This window comes from Carassius carassius, chromosome 10 (genome assembly GCF_963082965.1).
Source record: "Carassius carassius chromosome 10, fCarCar2.1, whole genome shotgun sequence".
In the NCBI taxonomy this organism is placed as follows: Eukaryota; Metazoa; Chordata; class Actinopteri; order Cypriniformes; family Cyprinidae; genus Carassius; species Carassius carassius.
The window spans coordinates 9,276,536-9,300,947 of NC_081764.1; the positions used below are offsets into that span (position 1 = coordinate 9,276,536).

General features: G+C 36.2%; 1 protein-coding gene, 1 long non-coding RNA gene and 1 pseudogene across 3 annotated transcripts; 1 reads left to right on the plus strand and 2 right to left on the minus strand.

Moving 5' to 3' along the window:
* Positions 1-15,269: 15,269 nt before the first annotated feature.
* Positions 15,270-16,694, minus strand: LOC132151712 (uncharacterized; annotated as a pseudogene).
* Positions 16,695-17,340: 646 nt separating this feature from the next.
* Positions 17,341-18,009, minus strand: LOC132151713 (uncharacterized). Its single transcript, XR_009436438.1, has 3 exons — positions 17,923-18,009; positions 17,581-17,670; positions 17,341-17,429 (listed from the first exon to the last, which is right to left on the minus strand). It is a non-coding gene; the product is annotated as an uncharacterized LOC132151713 (long non-coding RNA).
* An 895-nt stretch (positions 18,010-18,904) lies between these two features.
* Positions 18,905-22,141, plus strand: LOC132151719 (uncharacterized protein C1orf159-like). 2 transcript variants are annotated; one of them, XM_059560038.1, is made up of 9 exons: positions 18,905-18,981; positions 19,491-19,570; positions 19,707-19,791; positions 19,970-20,056; positions 20,651-20,692; positions 20,802-20,936; positions 21,123-21,148; positions 21,267-21,297; positions 21,587-22,141. In XM_059560038.1, exons 2-9 carry the CDS (start codon positions 19,508-19,510, stop codon positions 21,682-21,684), a joined length of 567 nt encoding a protein of 188 aa, XP_059416021.1. In that variant the 5' UTR covers positions 18,905-18,981; positions 19,491-19,507; the 3' UTR covers positions 21,685-22,141. The 2 variants fall into 2 exon arrangements, with proteins under 2 accessions (XP_059416021.1, XP_059416022.1); XM_059560039.1 differs by lacking the exon at positions 19,491-19,570 and having other exon boundaries at positions 18,924-18,981.
* The last annotated feature ends 2,271 nt before the right edge of the window (positions 22,142-24,412 follow it).

The window sequence follows — 24,412 nt, forward strand, 5'->3', positions numbered from 1 at the left end:
AAAGTCTGGATTTAGGCTGATTTGTCTGTAGTGTTACTGTCTTTTCTGGTAACACCACAGAGCTAGTAACTTGCAATATAAAGTCTGTGGTTTTAGAATTATGTCTGTGGTGTTACTTCAAAATTACATAGACATAAGTGACTGTGTCAGCAGTGTTTGATTGAAATTATTTAAAAATCAAAATGTTCTTAAGCTTTCATTTTAATTGATATATTACATTAAACTAATTTGAAATGCATAGCAATATATTTTACTAGAAAAAAACAAACAAGCGTTATTCCAAATTCTGCCTCTCATTTGCCACCCCAACAGAAGAATGACCCAAAGTCTCACATAATTCATAAACCACATCGACAGAATCTCTCAGAAGGACTTTAAAATGCTGAATTATTAGAATAGAAACACAATTTCTGGGGAACCCTAAGCAGGCAAAGTTTTGTTTTATTCTACTTTTATTACATTAAAACCTCCATATATGACCACCAGAGGTACTACTCGCTAAGATCCAGTACAACTGTCACTTCTTTATTATTGGAAGTTCTACATTCCCATGATTCGGATCTTTCGAGCAGTTTATTTCAAATAAAAGGTAAAAAAAAAAAAATGTTAGGCGATGGACATCACGTAGTGTCGTGACGTAAATGCTGAACATATTGCTATTAAATAATTTATTTACATTACTCTGTTTGTATGCATTATAAAAACACTTGTTGAACCAAGCGTGTTAAGATTTATGAAATGAAAACTGGGGAAATGTCCTTGTTCAGTGGCCAAAGTATTATTAAAATCTCACTTTTGGTTTTCTACTACTAAAAAAAAACAGGGACAATACGTTTTTATATGTTTTTAATCCATACACTATTATTATTAATAATGTTTAGTAGTTTTATACAATTGACCAAAAATCACACTATGTGATAACTATGTAATTACAACTTTTTAAATGTTATTTAAGGATATATTTATGCTTTTTGGAAATGAAACTTTACTATAGCTAGTTAGGCTTAATTTGCATTTTAGGTTCATTCGGGTTTACCATGAAGTTCTTTCTGCAAATCTAACTGTGCAAGTGTAGGCCTAATTGTTTTAATTTAACATTAATTTTATTATTCATTTATATCGGAGTTGTGACGGGATTTTTTAAGGGAATGTTTTATGATATTGTGTGGAAAGCAATCACCCTTTAATATGGTTGCCAAGAGAGCTCAACACGCTGCAATTTAACAAAACACATGCCAATTGAAAAAACACCAGCAAATAAAAAAAACATCTCCATCAATTTGACAACACAAGTGTCGCTGCAAAGTCAAATGTTATTCTGAAGTCTCGCGAGATTTTGCGAGATTTCCTGTGTTCACAGTCGAGACTCTGGTTGAAAATCTGTTTGTGTGTGGAGCAAAACAGTTAAATCTGGGATTTTTTTTATCATCACGTTTGTAGTCTATTACATTTAGAAAATCTTATAAGATGTAAAAAATATTTTGGGGCATACCCAGCATAAGTAACTTTCATAGAATTTATGAGCAGTAATCCCTTATTTTTATGTTTTCAGTGGATAAGTAATTTAATTTACATTTAAGCTACACCAAAAACTGTTTACATGACTTTTGGTTGAACCAGAGCCCGTCTACTGAGAGCCTTCCTACTCCTATTGTACCGAATTTTGGTTGCAGTTCCACCAGAGTTCCACTGGGGGCGATCGCCATGAGTGCAAAATGAATGGGAGTCTATGGGGCTAGACGGCTAAATTTGTCCCTTTCACCCGATTGCCGTTGAGAAATCTCAGATCTGATTGTAGGTTTTGCAAGTTCAACATGGGTTATAGGTCAAAAGTTGAATGAACGAGTACTTATGTCGTTTCGATTTCTTACAGGTTGAGTTGTTGTTGCCCATAACACGATAGCATTATGCTAATGAACGCTGATTGGTCAGTGAAGGACTGATTACGACCAGAGATACCGCATGATGGCATCCGAATCAGAATCAGCGGGATCAGAATGTTAAGGCGGACTTTTTCAAGTTTTTTTTTCAACGCCACTTTTTTTTTTGGTTGCTGGGACTTTTATCTGCCTATTGTTATGTATGTGAAATTTACAAGGAAAAAAAATTGAATTTGAGTACTTGTTGTGTGTGTTATTCTTGTGTTAAGAAATACCGGATACATATGGTATAGTACTGCCACCTTAAAAAAACACAAACAAATGTCACGCTCAATAGTGCTAAATATCAATAAAAATTGAAAAAGGAAAAAAAATGTGCAATGATAAATTGTTCTAATAGAGGTCAAGGGTTGTCCTATTTCTTATTTCCCAAGGACGAAAAAAGGTAACCCATGTGGACTGTGTTAATTGTCAAAGCCTACCTGAATTTACGGTGGTTCACGTGGGAGGGAAAGTTGGCCAAATGCCCAGTTGGCTAATGTCCAAAATCGGCCAGGTTGCGATATTAGACATTCTCTGGACATTCTCTTAAAGCACCAAATGGACTGAAGGATTGCTGTAAAGCAGTATCTCTGGTCTAACGATGTGTATGACGTCATTGACATTTTAAAATACTTTTTAAAGCAAATAAGTGACTCTAAAAAATCTAACACCCAGCAATAGGTAATTTCTTTGCATCTCCTTTCGAATACAATATTCAAATTACTAGACAAAAAATTATGTCCTGAGAAAAGTGAGCGCCCTCATATGGAATCAGAGTGTAACTGCTACCAGTTCAGAAGCCGGAAGTGTAGTGAGAGTGAAACTTCTCGCCATATTACACATTCTCTGATTGAACCCACTTTAAAAGAAGTTCATTATCTTGTTGTAGGTTGGGTTTGTTAACAGGATGAGTATGGCATGAGGGATTTAGTGGGTTGCCAATAATTGGATCAATGTCGGTCCAGATTACCAGCGGTAGGCACGCTACCAACAATTTGTTTCTCAACAACAAGAGACACAAGAGCAAGAAGAACTCATTTCACAACTCAGACCAGCACGTAGAAACACCAAGACCTGTAAACGGATGCATCCAGTTACAACAATGCACATTCACTTCTGTGTTGCAATCTATATATAGTCACCCACTTCCTCTTTCAAATAAACATCCAGACACACAGTACCTTACCAGTAGAAAATCACTATACACAGTCATGCCTCTGCATCACTCATACACTCTGAGGCACTGACCTCATACCAACAAACACTAAAATGCACTCGTACATAGTACTGTTTGGTTCGCTCTTCCCTACATTAACACAAATGCACACTATAGAATTGTAGCCCATTTTAACTAAATATCTAAACTGATATCAAAAATATCTAAACTGATTAGACATTTAAACTGACATCTAAATCACCAAACACTTGAGGAAAGTTATCTGCAGGGACACTCAGTAGGGACTTTTTCTGTCAATAGACTGCAGGTTAGTTTTATCGTAATTATTAACAAAAAATGATTTAAATGTTTTAACCTATGTAGCATCTAGTCAGCCGCCATCTCTGCCAGGATGTTCCTTACACTTTCTCCCTCAGATATTCCTGAAAAGAAGCATATAAACTTGCACAATCTTGTATGATTCGTTTGGATTTCAGTAATTTATTTTGTAATGTTTTATTTGTTAATTGCAGTGCATCCAAAGATTGACTTAAGTTATCTTGTTTTATTTATTTGTTGGAACTGAATCACATTGTTGCTGTTAAAATGCACAGAAACACTTTGTCAAATAAATTATTAAAATGACAAATCAGAAATTAGGTTGTTTTCTTAAAAAAAAAAAATTGCATTTTCCAGTTTAACATTTGACATTTTGCATACATTCTCATAAAATGTTGTCAGTATATTTCACAACAATCCTTTACAGGTAAACTAAAACCATAAAATACAATACAAACATATTAAATACATTTTAAAGCCTATGTTTCATCATCAAATGGAAAAAAAGTAACAGACATGTTTCATTAGTGACTCTCCTTTGTCAAATTCTATTTCTTTTCTTTATATAGCTTGAATAAAATAAGAAGAGCTTGTAGAACAAGAAGAATCATGTGTATATATATATATATATATATATATATATATATAAATCATGTATATATTCTACAATAATTCCATGAATTGTATACTCTATGTGAATATGATATTAATGAATGTGTATAATGGTGAACCTACTAGAGCATTCTCATAGCTGTGGACCATCTTGGCTCCCCGATGTTTGAGACAATACAGAACTGCATCATGCATAGTAACAAAGACATGTCCTTCAGTGATGACATCAGAAAAGAAGCCACCACATTCAAGCTATTCCACCACCAGTGCTTGGGTGAAAACAAAGAATAGCCCAGATATTTTTCAGTCATTGACCGAATTAGCTGAATTTTGAATCACATTCCTTAATGTCTTAATGGCCACCACAGTATCAATAAAGTTAGCAGTGGAGAAATCCAAGATGATGGAATGGATGTCCCCAGGTCCACTTCCGAAGGGATCCCAGAGAAACCCTATCCAGAAGTGTCTTCTTCTGCTGGAGTCTAGTGGTGGTGTCCCCATTCCAAATATTTTGTAAAATAATCCATTTGTAATTACACAACTATTTTTTATCAATTTTTCTGTATTTATTTTTTTCTTTCTTTCTTTTATAAAATAACATTTTATTAATCGGAATGCATTCTGAAATTGCCTTCTCCACAAAAGTAAAGCTGCCTTATAATTTGGACAAAACAAGGTATCTAATCTTTGTAGGCAGCTGGTTATGGAACAGAGCATATATAATAGTACAGGATTAAGCCTAGTTCATGCTAATGTAGCAGTTTATAATATCATTATCCAGTAACCATGGAAATGGTTAGCAGAGATCATCTACCTGTCTTTTAGCCTCTCTCTGTTTATAGGTGAGCATTTTCCCGATGTCCAGGCCTCTCTTTGAGTAAAAATCAGCAAATAATATGCATTAATGAAAATAATGTAGGTATATCTTCAAAGACAGCAGTATTTATTGTATGATATTTTTGGAGTTACAGTGAGAACGTGATTTTTTAATAAACATAAATTTTAATGCAATAAATAGACAAATCATGAAAAATGGCACACAGTTCAACATTTCATTTCTATCCTGTATGCTAAACGAATAAATATAAATGTAATCCTCACCTCCTTGTGTTTTTCCATATCTAGATACAGCTCAGTGCCAGGGAGGTTTCCCAGCAGTGAGTAAATGGGCCTGAAAGAAACATAGAAGTCATGCGATAAGTTCAGACTTGATGCAGTAAGAGAATGGAGCAGGTGACAGAAGTGAGAAACTCTGCTGACAGATAAGAAGCAGGGTAAGACTTTGAACTGTTGAGTTCTGAAGATAATAGTGAGTAGAGCAAAACCCATGGAGGCACCCAGACCCATATCCAAATTAAAGAGCACAGTGGACACATATGTCACCAACCATATCAACTACAAACACAAAAACAGCACAGAAATGAACATATAAGTACACTGGCAAACCAGCAATCATGGAAATTAGCAACATAGTTAAATATTAATATTAAACTAGATGTTTAAAATTTTAAAGAAAATATGAGTGGTGCTTGCCTATGTAAGTCATCAGCACAATGCCTGACGGGCTGAAATCTGACCTCAGCTTTCATGTACTGAGGGCCTTTCCCAAACGTTCATGCCAAAAATACCAAAACATAAGCATTGCAACGACAATAAGCAAACTGACAATATATATAAATATATAAAACTTTCTAAACATGCTGTAATAACAATTAATGTTCAGTTGTCATTATTTTTTTCTTGTTTCCCCCAATCGGTAGTTTGACAAATCGTGGTCTATAATTAGCACTGTTGCTTAGCTGGAATGGGCAAGGAAGGTTGAGCATGCTCCCTCTCCCAGTGTTTACTGTCAGACGCAAGGCAGCCAGTGTGTTTGGGTTGACTGAGGGTAATGGACGAATGGTTGCCTGAAGGCAGACACCACAGGAAGCCAGAGATCTGGTATGATTCACTGATGCATGTGCTAATATAATGCAGCTTGTTTCCAATAATGTGACTCATACAACAATAACAGACTTATTTTAACATGTCGGAGCATTGACCTGTTTAGCACTGAAACTTAGAGCAAGATAAAATTATTGGTGCATCAAAATGAACTTACAATGATATTCTGTCGATTTTTCATTAAAGGGTGCACTAGCATGTCCCTGCCAGTTGTCATTTAGCTGCATTAGCTATTAATTTGTCTTTTATCTCTTCAGATACAAGTTCCTTGACACTTCTGAAGGATCTCCAGGATGTATTGTGACGACATCTGCTGTTGATTCTGTGAATTGCGGTTGGCACCTGAGACCATTAATTACCTAAATTGCCAGTCTACTGGAAACACCTGTGTTCGTGCCTTGGATGCTGTTTAAAAGATCACCAATTGACTGGGGAGAGTCAGTCTTTGGTTTTGGACTCTTTGGTTGTGTTGTATTTTGTTACTTTTTTCATTTCCACTTCAACACTACATTACACTTCACACCTGCATCTTGCTTTACACACTGACCTTACTGATGAATACAGAAATACTGTTGTTTTCTTTATTTTTTTTCATTCTATAATATAGTGTTGTCTCATTTTGGAAGTAAATAAATATTACTTTGAGCTTATAATTTGGGTTTTTCGTGTCCCTTTGTTTTGTTGCTTCCCTTGAGCCAAGGGTCGTAACAAATTGGGGGCTCGTCCTTGCTTTGGTTATTTGATTGTATTGATTATTTTTGGACATACGAAATTGATTTGTACCAAAGAGAATTTTTTCACCGTGTGAAATTTTTTCACCGTGGGACCAGTTGGTAAGTACATGTGCAATTTTTTTTTTTTTGAACGTGAGTTTTCTCTGATAGGTATAGCGGCATGTTTCTTTTGAGACGTGTCGGATTTGTTATTTTTGTGTAGTGTTGAGGTGAAAGTGGGAAGTAGTAATTATCTCGGGAGCACATCCGTGGTGTTGAAGGCGTCGCTGGTTTGACCAGTTGCGTTTTTCACCCAGCGGGCTATAGTGCATAAATACCCCCCACCGGTAATCGCATGAAGACTAGGGTTGAGTTAGGTAGAGGTACTGAAAGGTAGAGGGAAAACTCGTTATTTGATTGCACTGTGCTAATTAAATTATTCTGGTGATATTTAGCATGGCTGATATTGATGAGTTTGTTAGTTCACCTTCGCATGAATTTTTGGACCGGTGTACTAAAGAGCACAAATTAAGTATTGCCGAACGTTATGAAATTTTGATTAAAGAAAAAAAGCTCAAAGAAAATGTTAAAATAGCTTTGAAAACTGAGTTGATCGAAAAAGGTTTATTAGACCCTGAGATGAAGGAATATGTACCAACTGCATCTGAGTTAAAAAGTAATTTGTCTTTTGAACAACAGAAAGAGCTGCTACTCTTACAGATGGATCACGAGAAGTTAAAACTGCGTTCTGAACAGGGTAAAATGGAATTAGAAAAGGCAAAATTGGATTTGGAATTGCTCAAGCTCAACCTAATGAAAGAAGGTAAGCTTTCTAGTTTTGGTCGGGAGCTCAGTGTGTCTTTTTCGATCACTTCTAATCTAAAACTTGTCCCCAAATTCAATGAGGAAGATCCTGATACTTTCTTCACTCTATTTGAACGCATGGCAGAATTAAGGAACTGGTCAGATGATAATCGTGTTGCACTGCTGCAGTGTGTTTTAACTGGGAAAGCACAGGTAGCATTTACTTCATTGTCAGTTGAGGAGTGTAAAAATTATGATAGTTAAATCTCTCATTTTAAAGGCATATGAATGTGTTCCCGAAGTATACAGACCGCACTTTCGATTGCAGAAAAAAGACTAGTTACAAACAAATTTAGAATTTGTGCGTGATCTGAGAAAACACTTTAATCATTGGTGTAAGGCATTAGACCTTAAAACATTGGAAGATTTAATTAATTTGATGGTGTTGGAACAATTTAAAAATTCAGTTCCAAGTCGTATTGCTATGTATATCAGTGAGCATAATGTTAGGACGCCAGAGGAAGCGGCTATGTTGGCCGATGATTTTGTATTGACGCACAAAACCACTTTTGTTGATTGAAATGCTCGTGATGTTCAGTATGAAAAGTCTCCATCTACGTATAACCGTGTTTTCACAGGAAAATTTGATCCAAGTAAGATTTGCAATTACTGTCATGAGAAAGGACATTGGAAAGTAGATTGTCCAGTCCTTAAAAATAAATCCAAAAGTAATGCACAAAGTTCACAAGCTAAGCCTTCTGCTCTTGCAGCACCAGTCCTGTTGGTAGGGAGTGAAATCGTTGATAGTCAAAAACTTGATGTTGATTTCTCTTCTTACACTCCTTTTATTACAGAAGGGCATGTATCTCTGGTTGGAGAGAGAGGAAATCCCTGTTAAAATCTTGCGGGACACTGGCGCAATGGATTCATTTTATTTTGGAATCAGTTTTGCTATTTTCTTCAGTCTCATACTGGTGAGAGGGTTTTATAAAGTAAAGCTTCAGTCCGATTTGATTCAAGGTGAGGTTGTAGTGGGCGTACGACCAGCTTTGCCAGTTGAGGGGGTCCATATTATTTTGGGTAATGGACTTGTAGGTGAACGTGTGTGGGCTGATACTTCAGTGTTTCCCATAGTAACCACTGATAATAAAATTAAAACTGAGCAGAGTGTTTTGTGCCAGGATTCATGTGTCGTGACTCGTGCTATGAAATGTGCCAATGAGGATGAAATGTGTGATCAAAACGAGATTCAATCTGATAAAGGCTGTACTAAGTTGTTTATGCCTGACTTGTCTGCTTTGTCTTTTCCTGTCTCTGTAGAGGATTTAGGAAAGGAACAGCGAACTGACTCCTCTTTGGATGAACTTTTTCAGAGTGCTGTTCTTCCAGTAGAGCAGTGTCACGTTGCCCGTGGATATTTCGTTCACAATGGAGTGCTGTTGAGAAAATGGAGTCCTCACAAAGATTTCGTTGGGGATCCTGTTTTCCAAGTAGTTGTTCCTACTAAGTTTCGACAAATGATGATCGAAATTGCGCATGATCAATTGGGTCACCAGGGGGTGCGTAAGACTTATGATCGCCTGTTGCGATATTTTTTTTGGTCGCGTTTAAAATGAGATGTCTCCGCTTATATTAAGAGATGTAAAACCTGCCAGTTAACCAGTAAGCCGAACCAGGTTTTGAAACCTGCTCCGTTGAAACCAATTCCGGCTACTGGTGAACCATTTGAGCATCTTGTTGTTGATTGTGTAGGGCCACTTCCTCGTTCGAAGTCTGGTAGTAGTTATTTGTTTACTGTGTGTTTGAACACGCGTTTTCCTGCGGCATATCCATTACGTACAATTACGTCTCGTTCTATTGTGAAAGCTCTAACCCAGTTTATATCTATTTTCGGAATTCCGAAAATCATCCAGCGTGATCAAGGTTCAAATCTAACTTCGCATCTCTTCCAGCAAGTTTTAAAACCGCTGCACATTACGCATAATCCATCTACTGCGTTTCATGCACAAAGTCAGGGTGCATTGGAGAGATTCCATCAGTCGTTAAAATCACTTCTCCGTGCATACTGTGTGCAGCTGGATAGAGATTGGGAAGAGGGTTTACCATGGATTATGCTAGCTGCACGTGAAGTAGTGCAGGAAAGTATGGGTTTCAGCCCTAACGACTTGGTCTTTGGCCATAATGTTCGTGGACTGTTGGCTGTATTTCAGCAGGTTGGTAAAGCTGTAGAGCCTCCTAAAAACTTGGTGTCCTATGTTTTGGGGTTTAAAAACCGACTCATCCAGGCTAGAGAACTAGCGAAATTAAGTCTCGAAAAACATCAAAAAAACATGAAACGATTGTATGATCGTACGGTTGAACGTCGAGTGTTTGTACCTGGTGATCAAGTTCTTGTCTTACGACCGATGGTATCTTCTCCTTTTGAAGCCAAATTTGATGGCCCGTTTGTTGGAAAACGGAAAGTGACTGAAAACTATGAAGTCTCAATGCCGTCGCGGAAAAAGTCAGTTAAACGGTGCCATGTAAATCTATTAAAACCCTATCATGAAAAAGAAAATTCGACATCTTTGCATCCAGCACTTTCGGCCGTTTCCATCGGTGAGGGTAATGTGAGTTTGATGGGTGAGGAAGAGGAGACCATTTCGCCCGATGATTGTTTTCCGGGGTCGTTTGAATAATTCTGAGTCATTGCACAACTTGGAGTTTACTCTCAATTTATCTCCTGTAAGATGTCAGGAGTTATGTGATTTTACGTAGTTTTCCTGAATTATTCGGTAATGCACCGTCACGTACTGATTGGGTTGAACATGATATCGATGTGGGGGACGCAAAGCCTATTAAGCAGCGTTTTTATCGTGTTGCACCTGAGAAACGGGAATTGATGGAGAGGGAAATTAAGTATATGCAAGACCACAATATTGCAGTACCTTCATTTTCTGATTTGGCTTCCCCATGTATTTTAGTTGGAAAGTCAGATGGTTCGGTGAGATTTTGTACGGATTTTCGCAAAGTTAACGCTTTAACAAAACCAGACTGTTTTCCTCTGCCCCATGTTGAAGACCGTGTGGACCAGGTTGGTTCAGCCAAGTTCGTCAGCAAGTTTGACTTACTGAAGGGCTATTGGCAAGTGCCTTTAACCAAGAGAGCGCAAGAAATTTCATCTTTTGTCACTCCGTCAGGGTTACATTCTTATCAGGTTATGAGTTTTGGCCTGCGAAATGCTCCAGCGACTTTTCAGCGCCTCATGAACCGAGTAACTTGTGGTCTTGAGGGTTGTGCCGTTTATTTGGATGACTTGGTAGTTTTTAGTGACCGTTGGGAGTCTCATTTAAAACGTTTGCGTTCGGTGTTGAGACGTTTGGCTGATGCTCGACTTACAGTGAACTTGGCCAAATGCGAGTTTGCGAAGGCGACCGTGACATATCTCGGGAAGGTGGTGGGGAACGGTGAAGTGCGTCCGGTGCAGGCTAAAGTGCAGGCTGTTCAGAACTTTCCTTCCCCAACAACAAAGAAAGAGCTTATGAGGTTTTTAGGGTTGGTCGGATACTATCGGTCTTTTTGTCGAAATTTCTCTACTGTGGTGGCACCGCTTACAGACTTGTTAAAGGGAAAGACAAAGTTTATCAGGTCTAACACTTGCGAATTGGCTTTTGAGAATGTAAAATCTTTGCTGTGTTCAGCGCCCGTGCTTATGGCCAGAGGCGTCGTGCCCATTCGAAGTGAGGGGGCACGTGCCCCCTCAGATTTCTGAGCCAAGTGGATTTTAAATGCAGCTTCCAAACGAAAAAAAAAATTGCAGAATATTTTTTATTTATTTGATACAATCACAGCGGTGTAATTGGATCGTTCAGTGCACAGCATCAGCTGCTAAATTCAAATCTGCGTTCGCTGGCTGGCGCTGAGCCAGAGACAGACGCGTTCGTAACAACGCTTCATGATAACCAATCAGAAACTATTCTGTTGCGCTTATGGATGCAATGGCCAATCAGAGACGTCCAGAAGAGTCATCACTGAAACGCAGTGTTTTGTTCACTTGCTCGCTGACTGAATTATTTAGCGAATTCTCTCATCAGAAACAACAAAAAGTGCAGATGTGCGTAAGAAATTCGTTTCATAATGTAAAGTGCTTCAGTGATTTTAATGGGAGTTTTTGAGAGTGCCTGAACTCTGGCTAGACTGAATGAAAGTTTTTTGATAATGTAAATGTTCTTTACTCTCTGTAAAATGAAAGTGTTAAAATAAGTATCTTACAATATTGTTATTAAAATTTACATTAAATGCAAATTCAGTCGTATTAAAAATATTTTATGGCATGATATGGCACTTGAGTAAAGTCAGGTTTTTATGTGTAGTTAATAGATTACACTACACTACATTTCCATATATTGATCAAATAACAATCTATAAAGGTGCAAAACGCGTTTACCTACACATTTGAGAAACGAGATATTTCCTGATATATTAAGCATGTATGGAATGGTTTTGAATAAAAAGGAAAAAAAATAATAAAAAGCCTATATCAGTTATACAGTGCTTTCGTAGAATGACTTATAACCCCGACCCCCCCCCCCCCCCCCCCACCAAAAAAAATGTGCCCCCTAAAAAATCATGAATGCATGACGCCCCTGCTTATGGCTCCGTGCTTTGATAAACCTTCCACGTTGCACGTTGATGCTAGTAATGTGGGAGCTGGAGCTGTCCTGCAGCAGTCTGATGTGGACGGAGTGTACCATCCAGTTAGTTTCTTTTCGCGAAAGTTTAACACCTACCAATGTAACTATTCTGTTGTTGAGAAGGAAGCATTAGCACTTATTTGGGCATTGCAGCATTTTGCGGTTTATCTTAACTCGAGTGCACCTATTGTGATCTACACTGATCATAATCCATTAACTTTTTTTGAATTCTTTGCAGTGTCCGAATCAGAGGTTGGTTCGGTGGCCCTTATTCTTGCAGTCCTTCTGTCTAGATATTCGACATGTCAGAGGATCGGAAAATGTGGTAGCTGATGCGCTGTCACGCGCCCCAGATGCAGTTTAATCTACTGGATTTGACGCTATTCCTGTGTTTTTGGGAGCTGTCTGTGGTTCTGAACTTGAGTGTACCCTATGACTGAATTTTGTTTTGTTACAGGGATCTTTGTGGGAGTCCCTGTCTTATGGGGAGGGGTGTGACGACATCTGCGGTTGATTCTGTGAATTACGGTTGGCACCTGAGACCATTAATTACCTAAATTGCCAGTCTACTGGAAACGCCTGTGTTCGTGCCTTGGATGCTGTTTAAAAGATCACCAATTGACTGGGGAGAGTCAGTCTTTGGTTGTGGACTCTTTGGTTGTGGACTCTTTGGTTGTGTTTTTTTTTTTTTTTACTTTTTTCATTTCCACTTCAACACTACATTACACTTCACACCTGCATCTTGCTTTACACACTGACCTTACTGATGAATACAGAAATATCTTTAATTTTTTTCATTCTATAATATAGTGTTGTCATTTTGTAAGTAAATAAATATTACTTTGAGCTTATAATTTGGGTTTTTCGTGTCCCTTTGTTTTGTTGCTTCCCTTGAGCCAAGGGCCAATAACAGACTTATTTTAACATGTCGGAGCATTGACCTGTTTAGCACTGAAACTTAGAGCAAGATAAAATTATTGGTGCATCAAAATGAACTTACAATGATATTCTGTCGATTTTTCATTAAAGGGTGCACTAGCATGTCCCTGCCAGTTGTCATTTAGCTGCATTAGCTATTAATTTGTCTTATCTCTTCAGATACAAGTTCCTTGACACTTCTGAAGGATCTACAGGATGTATGTAGGCTAAACTTCTCTTCTCCAACATTTTCTCTAAGTTTTATGCTGTCGAGACAAAAAACTAAATGGATCTGAGAGCCAGGCATGGTTTGATGCTGTTGGAACAGCTAAATCGAATGCGGGATGCTGAGCAGTTAACAGATGTGGTTCTAATTGCTGAAGGTGTTAGCTTCCAATGCCACCGTGTGGTGCTTTCTGCCTTCAGCCCCTACTTCCGTGTAATGTTCACCTGTGGCCTGTGAGTGTACCAACTGTCAGGTGGTGTTAAGGGACATGCCGGCCCCAAGCCTGGCCCTTCTGCTGGAATACATGTACAGCTCCAATCTTCCACTCACTGCAGGGAACAGGCTCAGCGCTATCTGCGGCAGCACTTCACTGAAGTGTGCCTTGGGGATGAAGTACTGGAGTTGGAGGCACACCAGCTAGGGGCATTATTAGACTCAGACGACCTTAATATTACACGGGAATAGAGATCTGGCACCTTCCAGATCTCTTAAGGAAAGTACGTCTTCCACTGGTGGGTGCAGATTCACCTCAAGAAAGAAAAAAAAGGTAATATCAAAAACTAGGCATAGCCCATGAATAAATTTCAGTGTCCCCTCCTGCAGGTGGTATTGGGTGTGGCCAGTCACGTCACTGTCTTAATGTAGTGGAGATCTACAACCCTGATGGGGATTTCTGGAGGGACGGTCCTCCTTTACCATGGCCTCTCTTATCACTTCGCAGCAATGCATCAAATGCTGGTGTTGTTGACGGAAAACTTTGTCTGTGGATACTACAAAGGAGCAGGTAAAATATTGTAATGTCAATATCAGTCCATTTACTTCAGCGTTCAACTTGAATTTAAATTCATGCAATCACAAAATTGAATTCAACACTCATTTACATTCAATTAAACTAATAGACAACATTGTAAGTACTCCACTCTTTTCCAAGATCGTCACGATACCATCACTAAAGACATCCTGCAGTTGGATCCCTGGGAAAATGTATGGACTGTGGTGGCAAAGCAGGCGCTGATGCACGACAGTTATGATGTGTGTTTGGTGGCAAATCTGAATCCTTGTGGACTCATGCCCCCTCCTGCTGACTTGGTAGAGGAATGACAACACTATCCATGCGATTTTGCAAGACAAGATGCTTTTTTTTTCATTCACAAGACAGAACTGTAAGAAAACTGTAGAAGAAGGCTTTCTTTAATAGTTATGAAACAATTTTGATTTACAATGCTGCAAGTTTTTTAGTGATTTTAACTTTGATATGCTTTACATTTTGGGGTTTCAGATAATATTACCAATAGCTGAGGTATATAATATGAGTTAAGATACATGCCGAAGGATATGAGAAACTCGCATCATTTAGTGCTCAGATTAAGTAACACTCCAAGACACTGTGCTAAAATATGTAAGTAAAAATACATTGCAGAGTTGCACAATACAGTACATGTACTGTAATTTTAAGCAGTGAATGCAATTTATTAAAAATGTTAATTTGTCAAAGTTAACAGCTAAATCTGTCAAGTTTCAACTGCAAACAATAGTTTAATATGTTTTTAAAAACAGTTTAATATGTTTTTAAACTATTTTGTACAATTATTTGTATTTGTCCTAAATATTTGCAAGGCCAATTTTTTAGAATATGACATGCCTAAATTACAGAATGTGTTTGAATGTAATCGCTTTAGAGTCATATGATACAAGTAAAATAGAACAAAATATTATAGATGTAGTAAAGTCTGCCTATATTTGACTTTAAGTTTTTATAATAGTCATATTTTGAAAAGAATTGACAAGGCCAAGCAACAGAAGAAGAACAAATGTCTATTATAGCAAGGAAAGTGGTTAGAGTACAAGGTTTGCTTGTTCACAGGCAATTTCAAGTTCTACCTTTTTAAAAAATGAACATAGGAGATACTCGAAGCAATTTCTCCAATGTAAGCATAGTCAGAATACAATACTGAAGAATTCTGCATCTCATTCTGAGTCATTAGTAAAGTCAAAAAGCTGCCAGAGGCCACCTTCTGCTCCTATGACACTAGTTTTAGGTTCAGGCACCACATTTTCCCATTCAGCCATCTTGTATTCCATCATAATTTAGGAGCTGTCTGTGTCTTCAGACCACAAACTGAAGCGGTTTAGTGGTTGTTCAGCTACACACATACTGACTGGTGCTACAGTGGCTTGCTGCTGTAGTTTTAAGGGATTCTCTGCAGTAGACTTGTGGGTCATTTTCCAGTTGTCACAAAGAGAAGCCAAAGGTACTCTGTCTTTTTGTTCACACTGAAGGTCTACATTATGCTGGCTGTACTTTGAGAACTTCATCGCTCCTTTTTTTCTAACCAGCTGTCTCTGTGGGAGAACAAAGGCTCTCTTTTTCCCCCTATAATTCAGTGGTTTTTGGCGCCTCCTACGTACTTTCAGAGGTGGTATTGCATCAGTGACAGATCAGTTCTCTCTCCCATACAATGGTTTTTCAGGCTCCAGATGTCTATCTACATACTGTCCTCCATTGTCCTCAATGGATCCAGTGATTTGAACATCCACATGTGGGCTTGAAGGTCTGGTCTCAAGTAATTGTTCGCACCATAATATCTGCGAAGTATCAGGTGAAACATCATCTGTGACTGCTGTCTATCTACAAGCAGAGCATGTGCATTTCTGTTTTGTGTCTTCTGTGTTGTAAGTGGACACTGGTTCTGTTCTACTGCTTTTCCTGAATAAATGACAGGCGTGATGCATATCATCTGGCTCTTGTGGTGTTTTTCAGCTCACATGACACAGAACCTCTCTAATAAACCAGGTGATGTCCGGACCTCACTGTCAGTCATTCTAGCAGTGCCAGGTCCTGTCATCGGCTTCTGAATAGAAAACAAAGTGCTAAGTTGAGACAGAATATTTCCCAGCATGTCCTGTTCCTTGCTCTGCTCTGCTTTCAGATGCTTCAGATCCCGTTGGAGGTTAAACATGCTTGAGCTCAACTCTTTTGCAGCCAGACTGTTCTATTTAATAGAAAATAAATGTAGCTTTACTACAAAGGCCAGTATAAAATACATTAGTATTAGCTTTGCATCTGTTATACCGCATATGCAGTCCTTACCTTGGCTTCCCTGTCTGCCATTTTTTTTTTAGTGTTTGGCTCTGCAGAGTCTCAAACTGACATGTTATACCTACGTTCACACTGTTTAAATAACCTTTAACTGCAATAGACAAAATAATGTCTTAGTCTTATAAATAACAGCTACAACACTGAAAATACTTTTAAAATATGTATCTGCTATTATATGATCAACAATTATCTTTGATGATGAGGTATTTATGGAATTTAGGGTGGCAGCATGGGCTACCTGTTATTTTTAGTTATAAGCATAAGCAAAACATACTTGTTTTGGAAAATGTATCCAATGTGATTTAACAAAGTCTCTCTGGTCTAAAAGGAAAAATGTAAGTCAAAGTCCAGTAGTATTAAAACCATGACTTTGTGCAATATAAACATTCTAAATGTGTTAAAGATGCATGAGTGCCTTAAGTACAATACTTACATTTTCCAGAGTTTTCTGCAATTGTAGAATTCCATGAGTGAGAATTTCCCTAAAAAGGGAATAAAATATATATTAAACAATGTGTCAGGACAGAATCAGAGCTATGTGAAAAACTGCAATAGGAAACTTAAAAACAGATAAAAGGAAAGTTAGTTTTTCATTGCACAAGGATCAAGAATAGACTGACTACCTTTCATGTTTTTCTTTGGCTTTTCTTTTCTCCTCCTCATATCTGTCCAACATGGCAACAAATTTGCCACCAGTGAAGTTTGAGATTTTGCCATCACCACCGAAAAAGGTTTAGAACTGTAACTCCCGGACACCATAATTTCCTTCATCTGTAGAGGATTTAGACAATTTGGAATTAATATGAATAAATTTTTAGACTCGTTTACAACAATGTCACATTAATTTTCATTTATTAAAGGTTTGTTGACCAGGAAAAAACAAAACAATCAAGAACATGTTCATTATATTATACCAAACAAAACATGGCAATGCAGGCCACATCTGAGAGCCCAACAGAAACTGGGAGTCACTCAGGCTGGAGTAGTCACTGGTTCCCGGACCCTTATCATTGTTTATCCCTCTTTTACGAATAGAGCGCAGAATAAACATCAATATTAAACACTATGTTATTAGGCCATATTTCAAGGTAATTAATTGGTTAAGTGTAAATAATAGTAAATGTTTCCTGACAAATTCTCAAGTAAAGAATTAATTTAAGGGACATAAATTACCCAAGAGTTGCGAGGATGTTCAACATCTCCTTTATATTCCAGATATTAGGCTTCATATCCAGGCTTTGAATGTCAACACATTTATTTCCACTAGAAATAATAAACATGAAATCACAAAACACTTATCTGTGTTAACCGTTAATTATTGATTTAAACAATGATTTTTGTATATATATATATATATATATATATATATATATATATATATATATATATATATATATATATTCTATCTAGAATTTATCTGAGCAAACGCCAAGTGTTAAAAATGAATTTTCTCGCGACTGCCGTCATCATGGCGGAGCTAAAGAAGAAATTAATGTTTAAAGAAATGATACTTACCTTAACGTTACTTGTTTGATATGCAGTAATGATTCTAAAGCAACGTAACGTGATGTAAATTATGGTGCTCGCTGATGCTGGCCTGGCAGTTATGTTTTCCCATGCTACTGAATTTAAATAGACCACGCACCTAGCCCTGGAAAGATCGCTAGATGGCGCTATTTAAATACTTATAATTTATATATAATTATAATAATAATATATAATTTCATTTTAGTATGTATGCTTTTTTCATACATTCAGTGATTTATTTTCACTTTAGTTTTTTTAGTTTTAGTTTAGTTTATTTTATTTCAGACAGACAACTTAGGTTCAACACAATTGCGCTTATGTACAACATAAACAACATAAACTTTACAATGCAGTTTATTAAATTGCGTGTTTGTAATGACATTATGAAGGCATTGTACAGTGTCTCATGTAGCTAAAACTAATATTTATATGCTTGTGGCATTTAAAAGCTTAGTGCGGTGGTATAGTGTGGATTCGTGAAAATTTCACCACTACTCTAGAGGTTACTGATCTTGTTAAACAATCGTACTTACTGCAATAACATCTTTCTGCGTATAAAAGCAGTGTGGTTCATAGATATATAACGTTACATAATAAAGGCCTTTATTATGTATATCTATGGTATGGTTCACCATAAATCGTCGTTGTTGAGACTAAACTGTATCCTAGCAACCAAAACTACGAAAACTCTAGTGTCTTCATAATAAAAAGTCTCGTGACCATTAATTTATTATTTTTTTATAATACGCCTATATGTTTTCAGTAGAAACTCTTTAAATGCTTCAAATGCCACAACGATAAATAAAATCTCTAATCGTACAACGATATTGACTTCTGAGATTTCTTTCATACATTAGTTACTAGAATTCACATCACAGCCTGAGCATAAATTAATAATAAAAATGTTCTAATAGTGGTTATATAATAAACGCTATCTAATGACAGCAAAGCTACAACAGTAAAAGACTTGTATTTTGGCAGTGCATTTTATTAATCAGGAAGTGAAGTGCCGTTGACTACAGATTTCTGACACATTGCGTTTCACAGGTAAGTTCACGTGTTTATTATCATAAAATCTGAATTATGTCTACGGTAAACGAAACAGTCATGGCTTCTCTTTTATTTATAGATTGTTTTGTATTATGACATCCTAGTTATCCACACAGCAAGCTAAAGTAATTAGCCAGCTGCTTAGTAAATAGACTGTTGAAGAACTTGTTTGGTGGGGTAACGTTAGCTTTTTTTTTTCTTTATACCGTGCGTCTTTATAACTGGTGTTAAATTGTGCTTCTTTACAGAATATACAGCCACCGACCAAAATAATAAAATAAAGCGTGAATAATCAGATTGTAGAATTAAACGTCTAGGAAGGGGCCAGTCTTGAGGTGATGGGTATAATGTCCACAGAAACCCCTGATGGCCCCACCCTACGTTTTCATTTAAATATATAAAATGACATGCTAGATTTAACAGAAAACAGCATACCTCCAGTTGGGGCATTTTAGAACATAAACATAGAGGTCTTCAGATCCATATTGACTCCATCTAACCCACAGGAGTAACTAATCTCATCATGAGTAGAGTCTACTACATCCTCAGTGCTGCTCTTTTTGTGTTAGAAATCCCAGAGACCAAGGTATAATTTCACACAACTCTCAGTATGTGAGAGCCATAACTATTGTGAATACATTGGTTGCTTTAAATCCATTCTCTAAAACTAAATTCAAGATCGATTCCATTCTTGATGCCTTTTGTTTATGTATGTGTTTCAGGCGCTGCTAGAAAACTCCAATGACTGTTGTGAAAGAATAAAGAGAATGAATGAAACCTGTGTGAATATTACACTCTGTGATCCTGGTATGTTTCTTAAATAATATAAATTTAGTTAAATTTAAACAGAGCTGCAAACAAATGTCCTTTTTTTATACACAACATGAGCATATTCATATTTTTAAGGGCACATTTTGTTCCTGAGAAATGACATGGACATTTGGTATGATTTATATATATTTTGTAACCTTGAATCCTCCTCTAGGACTCCTTCTAGTTCAGGAGAACAGTACAACTTTTTGTGTTTCCTGCGATTCAACGGAGCAGGGGAATTCATCTTTACTGAACAATAGTGAGTGCTGTGACATGGTCATTAATTAGCATCTGTACAGTCTGAAAGATTGCTTATAATGTATTTTAAAAAGTAAACACACTTTGTGCACATGCATGCACCATTCCTCTATCATGCTTTATTGAAATGTTTAAGCTGCAATTTGAGAGTTGTTAGATTTTTTGTTGTTTGAGGAATAGTTCACCAAAAAAATAAAAAAATCTCAAAAATGTAATCACCCACAGGCCATTCAAGATGTAAATGAGCTTGTTTCTTCATCAGAACAGATTTGCAGAAATTTAGCATTACATCACTTGCTCACCAATGGATCTTCTGCAATATATGAGTTGATATAAACAGCTGATGAAAACGTCACAAAAATCCACAAAAAAAGTTCAGTTCTGAACAAATATGTTGGTGGGTATTAATATGAGAGGAAAACATAATGGGCTTTTTTACCTGATGAAGAGCTATTTTCAGTAAGTACATTTTCAGCAAATGTTCATTTTTTTTGGTGAATTATTCCTTGCAACATTATATGGGTTGTTTGTGATGTATTTAGTTTTTTAAAATCTTTTTAGCAATTTCATTGTTTGTTTTTAATTCTCCTTCTAGCAAGGACTAGTCATATTCTAGTACCTTTATTCTCAGTGATTGGTAAGTAACTACCATAATAATAGTTATGTAGGCATCTTTAAAACCTTTTTTTCTCTATTGAATTGCACTCCGTAATCTCATCTTTTGTGCGTTGTGTCTGTAATGGCAGGTGGTCCAGGTGTAGCAGCTTCTGTCCTTCTAGGAACTCTTCTGATCAGCCTGTGTCTCATCCTCTCGGTTGCATCTTTCTTTTACCTGAAGCGTTCCAACCGCCTCCCTGGTGTCTTCTACAGCCGCAACAAGGGTAAAAAAAAAAGTCTTAAAAGCCTTAAATATGTAATCGGTTAAAGCTTTGGTTAACTTTGTTTACCCAACTGTGTTGAATATTTTATGTATGTATATATTAATTGTTGTTATTATTATTGGAGGTGTTTTAATTCAAAATTAGTTATGGGGGGGATTGTAAAATTATGTAATTTTCTTTTATCAGATTTTATATTCCAACCAAGTGAGAGGGTAAGATATCTATAATCAATTTCCTTTTTTGTTTTTGTCTAAATATTTTTTTTGTTCTATGAACAAACGCAACATTGTGTGGATACCAAAGTATTAACTTGTTAATTTTTCCTCTAAGGCTGTCATGATTCCAGAAACTACATCTTCAGGTAGGAGAAATTTGAACTACATAATCTGTATTTTGAATTTAGTGGTTCAAATTGGTGGTGCGTCCTAATTACTACTGTGCTACATTTCAAAACATCTATTGGGAATATCTGATTGTAAAAACTTTTAGGAAAATATATATCTCATTCATATATATATATATATATATATATATATATATATATATATATATATATATATATATATATATATATACATACATACATATACATATATTTATTCATTTATTCATTCATTCATTAATTTGTTTGTTTGTTAAATCATCTACAGTCCGCAAGCCAAGATATGTTAGGAGGGAGAGGCCATCATCAGCATCCAGCAGTGCTACTGTGGCGACGGGAGCAGTAACCAAGGTATACAATGTGTGACCAGCTTTCGAGGGCCAGCTATGAGGACCCTTTTAAAACATGGGTCTGTCCCAAAGCACTGTTTTCTTATAGGATTGCCTTTTTTTTGTGAAACTTTTCCTTTGTTGGCTACATGAAGAAGGGACATGTCTTGATGTAGGATTTATCTTTTTTAATTTCTTTTCTTTTCACTGAAGCAAATTATTTATTTCTATTTATATATTTTCACACAATACACTGTTCCTTTTTTTTTTTTTTTTTTTAAGAGACCAGGTGTTGCACTACTAGAGTATTTTTGATTGTTAAGCTGTAATTAAGTCTAGTAAGTTGTTTTGGAAAGAATTTTGTAATGTTTATATTTATTAGCAGTATTTTTGTGTGATATTGAACTTTTGAATCTTGTGACATTGTAACTAGGATCCAAAACAAGACTTCCGGAGTTAGTCATGTTTGCACACTACCAGCTCCTCCCACTTCACAAAGTAAAAAAATGAAGAAGACATTCGCATATTCAGTTGAAATCATTGTTTTGTAACTGTATACACAAATATATTTTCTATGAAACCTATACCATCTCCACAAATTCCATTAGCACGTATTAATGATGTATAAAATACCCTAGTATTTAAAGTACTCCCACACTAAGTTCTTATATATAAAATAACATAGAATTAACAGAAAACAGCATCTAACCCACAGGAGTAACTAATCTCATCATGAGTAGAGTCTACTACATCCTCAGTGCTGCTCTTTTTGAGTTAGAAATTTCAGAGACCAAGGTATCTCTTGTCTTTTCTCTTCAGGAATCTTTGGAATAATTTCACATATGTGAGAGCCATAGCTATTGTGAATATATTGGTTGCTGTAAATCCATGCTCTAAAACTCCATTGAAGATCGTAAATAATGATAAATTAAAATTTGCTAGGCCTTAAAGTTGCAAACTTGCTATAAATACACAATATACAAGCAAAGAATTGTTGCCAAACACAGAACTATTTATCCCATCTTTCCATTGTATAAGACAAAGTGCCATTAAGTGATCATGCTAATGAATGAAGACCTACAGTCACCATTTTTGATTTTGGAAATTTTATACAAAATTAGAATGTCAAATTCTGAAAGAACTTATTAAATTTATCTTGTTTCTTGGTTGGACAAAACAAAATGCTTTATCACTGTAGTGTTATAAAAGGAGTAATACACTGGTATTTCTATATAAGGAGACTGGAGAAGTCAGTTACCTTTGTTTTACTTTATTTTATTTTAGTAGATGTTATTGCAAATAGCGGCCTTTAAAATTCCATATCATCCCCTATGCCTATATATATATATTGATGATTTTCGGTGTAGTTTTTAGGTTTTCTCATTTGTAATAATGGTTCTGTTTATTTAAAGTATTATTATGGTTTTTCTACACCTTTTCTATTTCATTTTAGGAAGGGTATTTATTTGAACATTTTTATTGTAAAGTTTAAAATCTTTAGTATGCTGGATTACCGAAAGCAAGGATTGTTTACTTAAGGTGGAGGTAAATGATGTGGTTTCATGGGGATACATCTGTGATAATGGTTTAAATTCAACTTATTTCTCATGTCATTTTATTGGCTGTTGTGCAGCAACTGGAAAGCATTTCAATAGATTTTGTATATGAATTACATTTCGATGGGTGTTGATTATTAACTTTTTTTTTGTATGTTGATGTCCTGACAGAGTATTAATCACATATTGAATTATATTTGATGAAGATTTCAGTGTTTACAGAAATAAAAAAATATTTTGATTTATGAGAAACCATTGACTTGTATTTAAAAAATAAAAATAAAAACTTTATATCATAAAATATCATTTATAAGTGGTTGAGAGTGGTGCTTATGAAACTCTTTAGCATTTTAATTGCTGGCTAGTGCTATCATTGCATTGTCATCTGTAGAACAATTATTAAAATGGTCAAATATTAGGTTGGAGTTTCACATAATCAAACTTACAGTAACTATCCTTGTGCTCAGGAAACCGCTCCTGTGAATGTCACCAGTCACCAGTTTACGTCAGTCTTTGGTAAACAGATGGAGGGACTTTGATCCCATTTACCTAAAATATTAAAAGCACTTCCTTATAAGACAGTAGATCAGAATGGAGCAAGTACGACATTACTGTATTTCCATTACCTCAATCCTCTATGTGATTTTTATCATGTCTCACTATTTAATACAATTGCAAATATACACATTTATAAGGGATTGTTTAAAGCGTTCAGTAAAAGTGAAGTCGCAACAGTAGTTGGCACACTATACTGAAAACACAAGTCACTGTGCATACACCCTCAGTGAGACTTGTGAAAGAAAAAGAAAAAAAAACCTGACTGTTGTTGCACATGTAAACACATCCCAACCATTTTCCTTATACCTGGCCGCTTATCTCCAGGTGAGAGAGAGTGGTTATATATTCAAACGTCATGTGACTTTGAAAATGGTTTGAATTTATGACCAATTTCTTATTATGGTTTTATTATGCGTGTAATGTGAATAACAAAACCTTATCTTATCATTTCCCGTAAGCATCGTTTTTGTGAAACCAGATGAATAATAATAAACATGCAGAATGTTGTAGTTTATCAACACAATTTTTTTTTTTTTTTTTTTTAGAAAATTCTATTTATTTTAAAGGGATAGTTTACCAAAAAATGAAACTAACGTGATCATTTACTAACATAAGATTTTCCAAACCTGTACGAGTTTTTTTCTTTTATTG

Bases quoted from the DNA above. Each gene is read 5' to 3' on its own strand.
- LOC132151719 (XM_059560038.1), top strand. From the start codon at position 19,508: ATGAGTAGAGTCTACTACATCCTCAGTGCTGCTCTTTTTGTGTTAGAA. The intron at 20,693-20,801 runs GTAAGTAACTAC...CTGTAATGGCAG, and splicing joins ACCTTTATTCTCAGTGATTG to GTGGTCCAGGTGTAGCAGCT. The intron at 21,298-21,586 runs GTAGGAGAAATT...AATCATCTACAG, and splicing joins TCCAGAAACTACATCTTCAG to TCCGCAAGCCAAGATATGTT.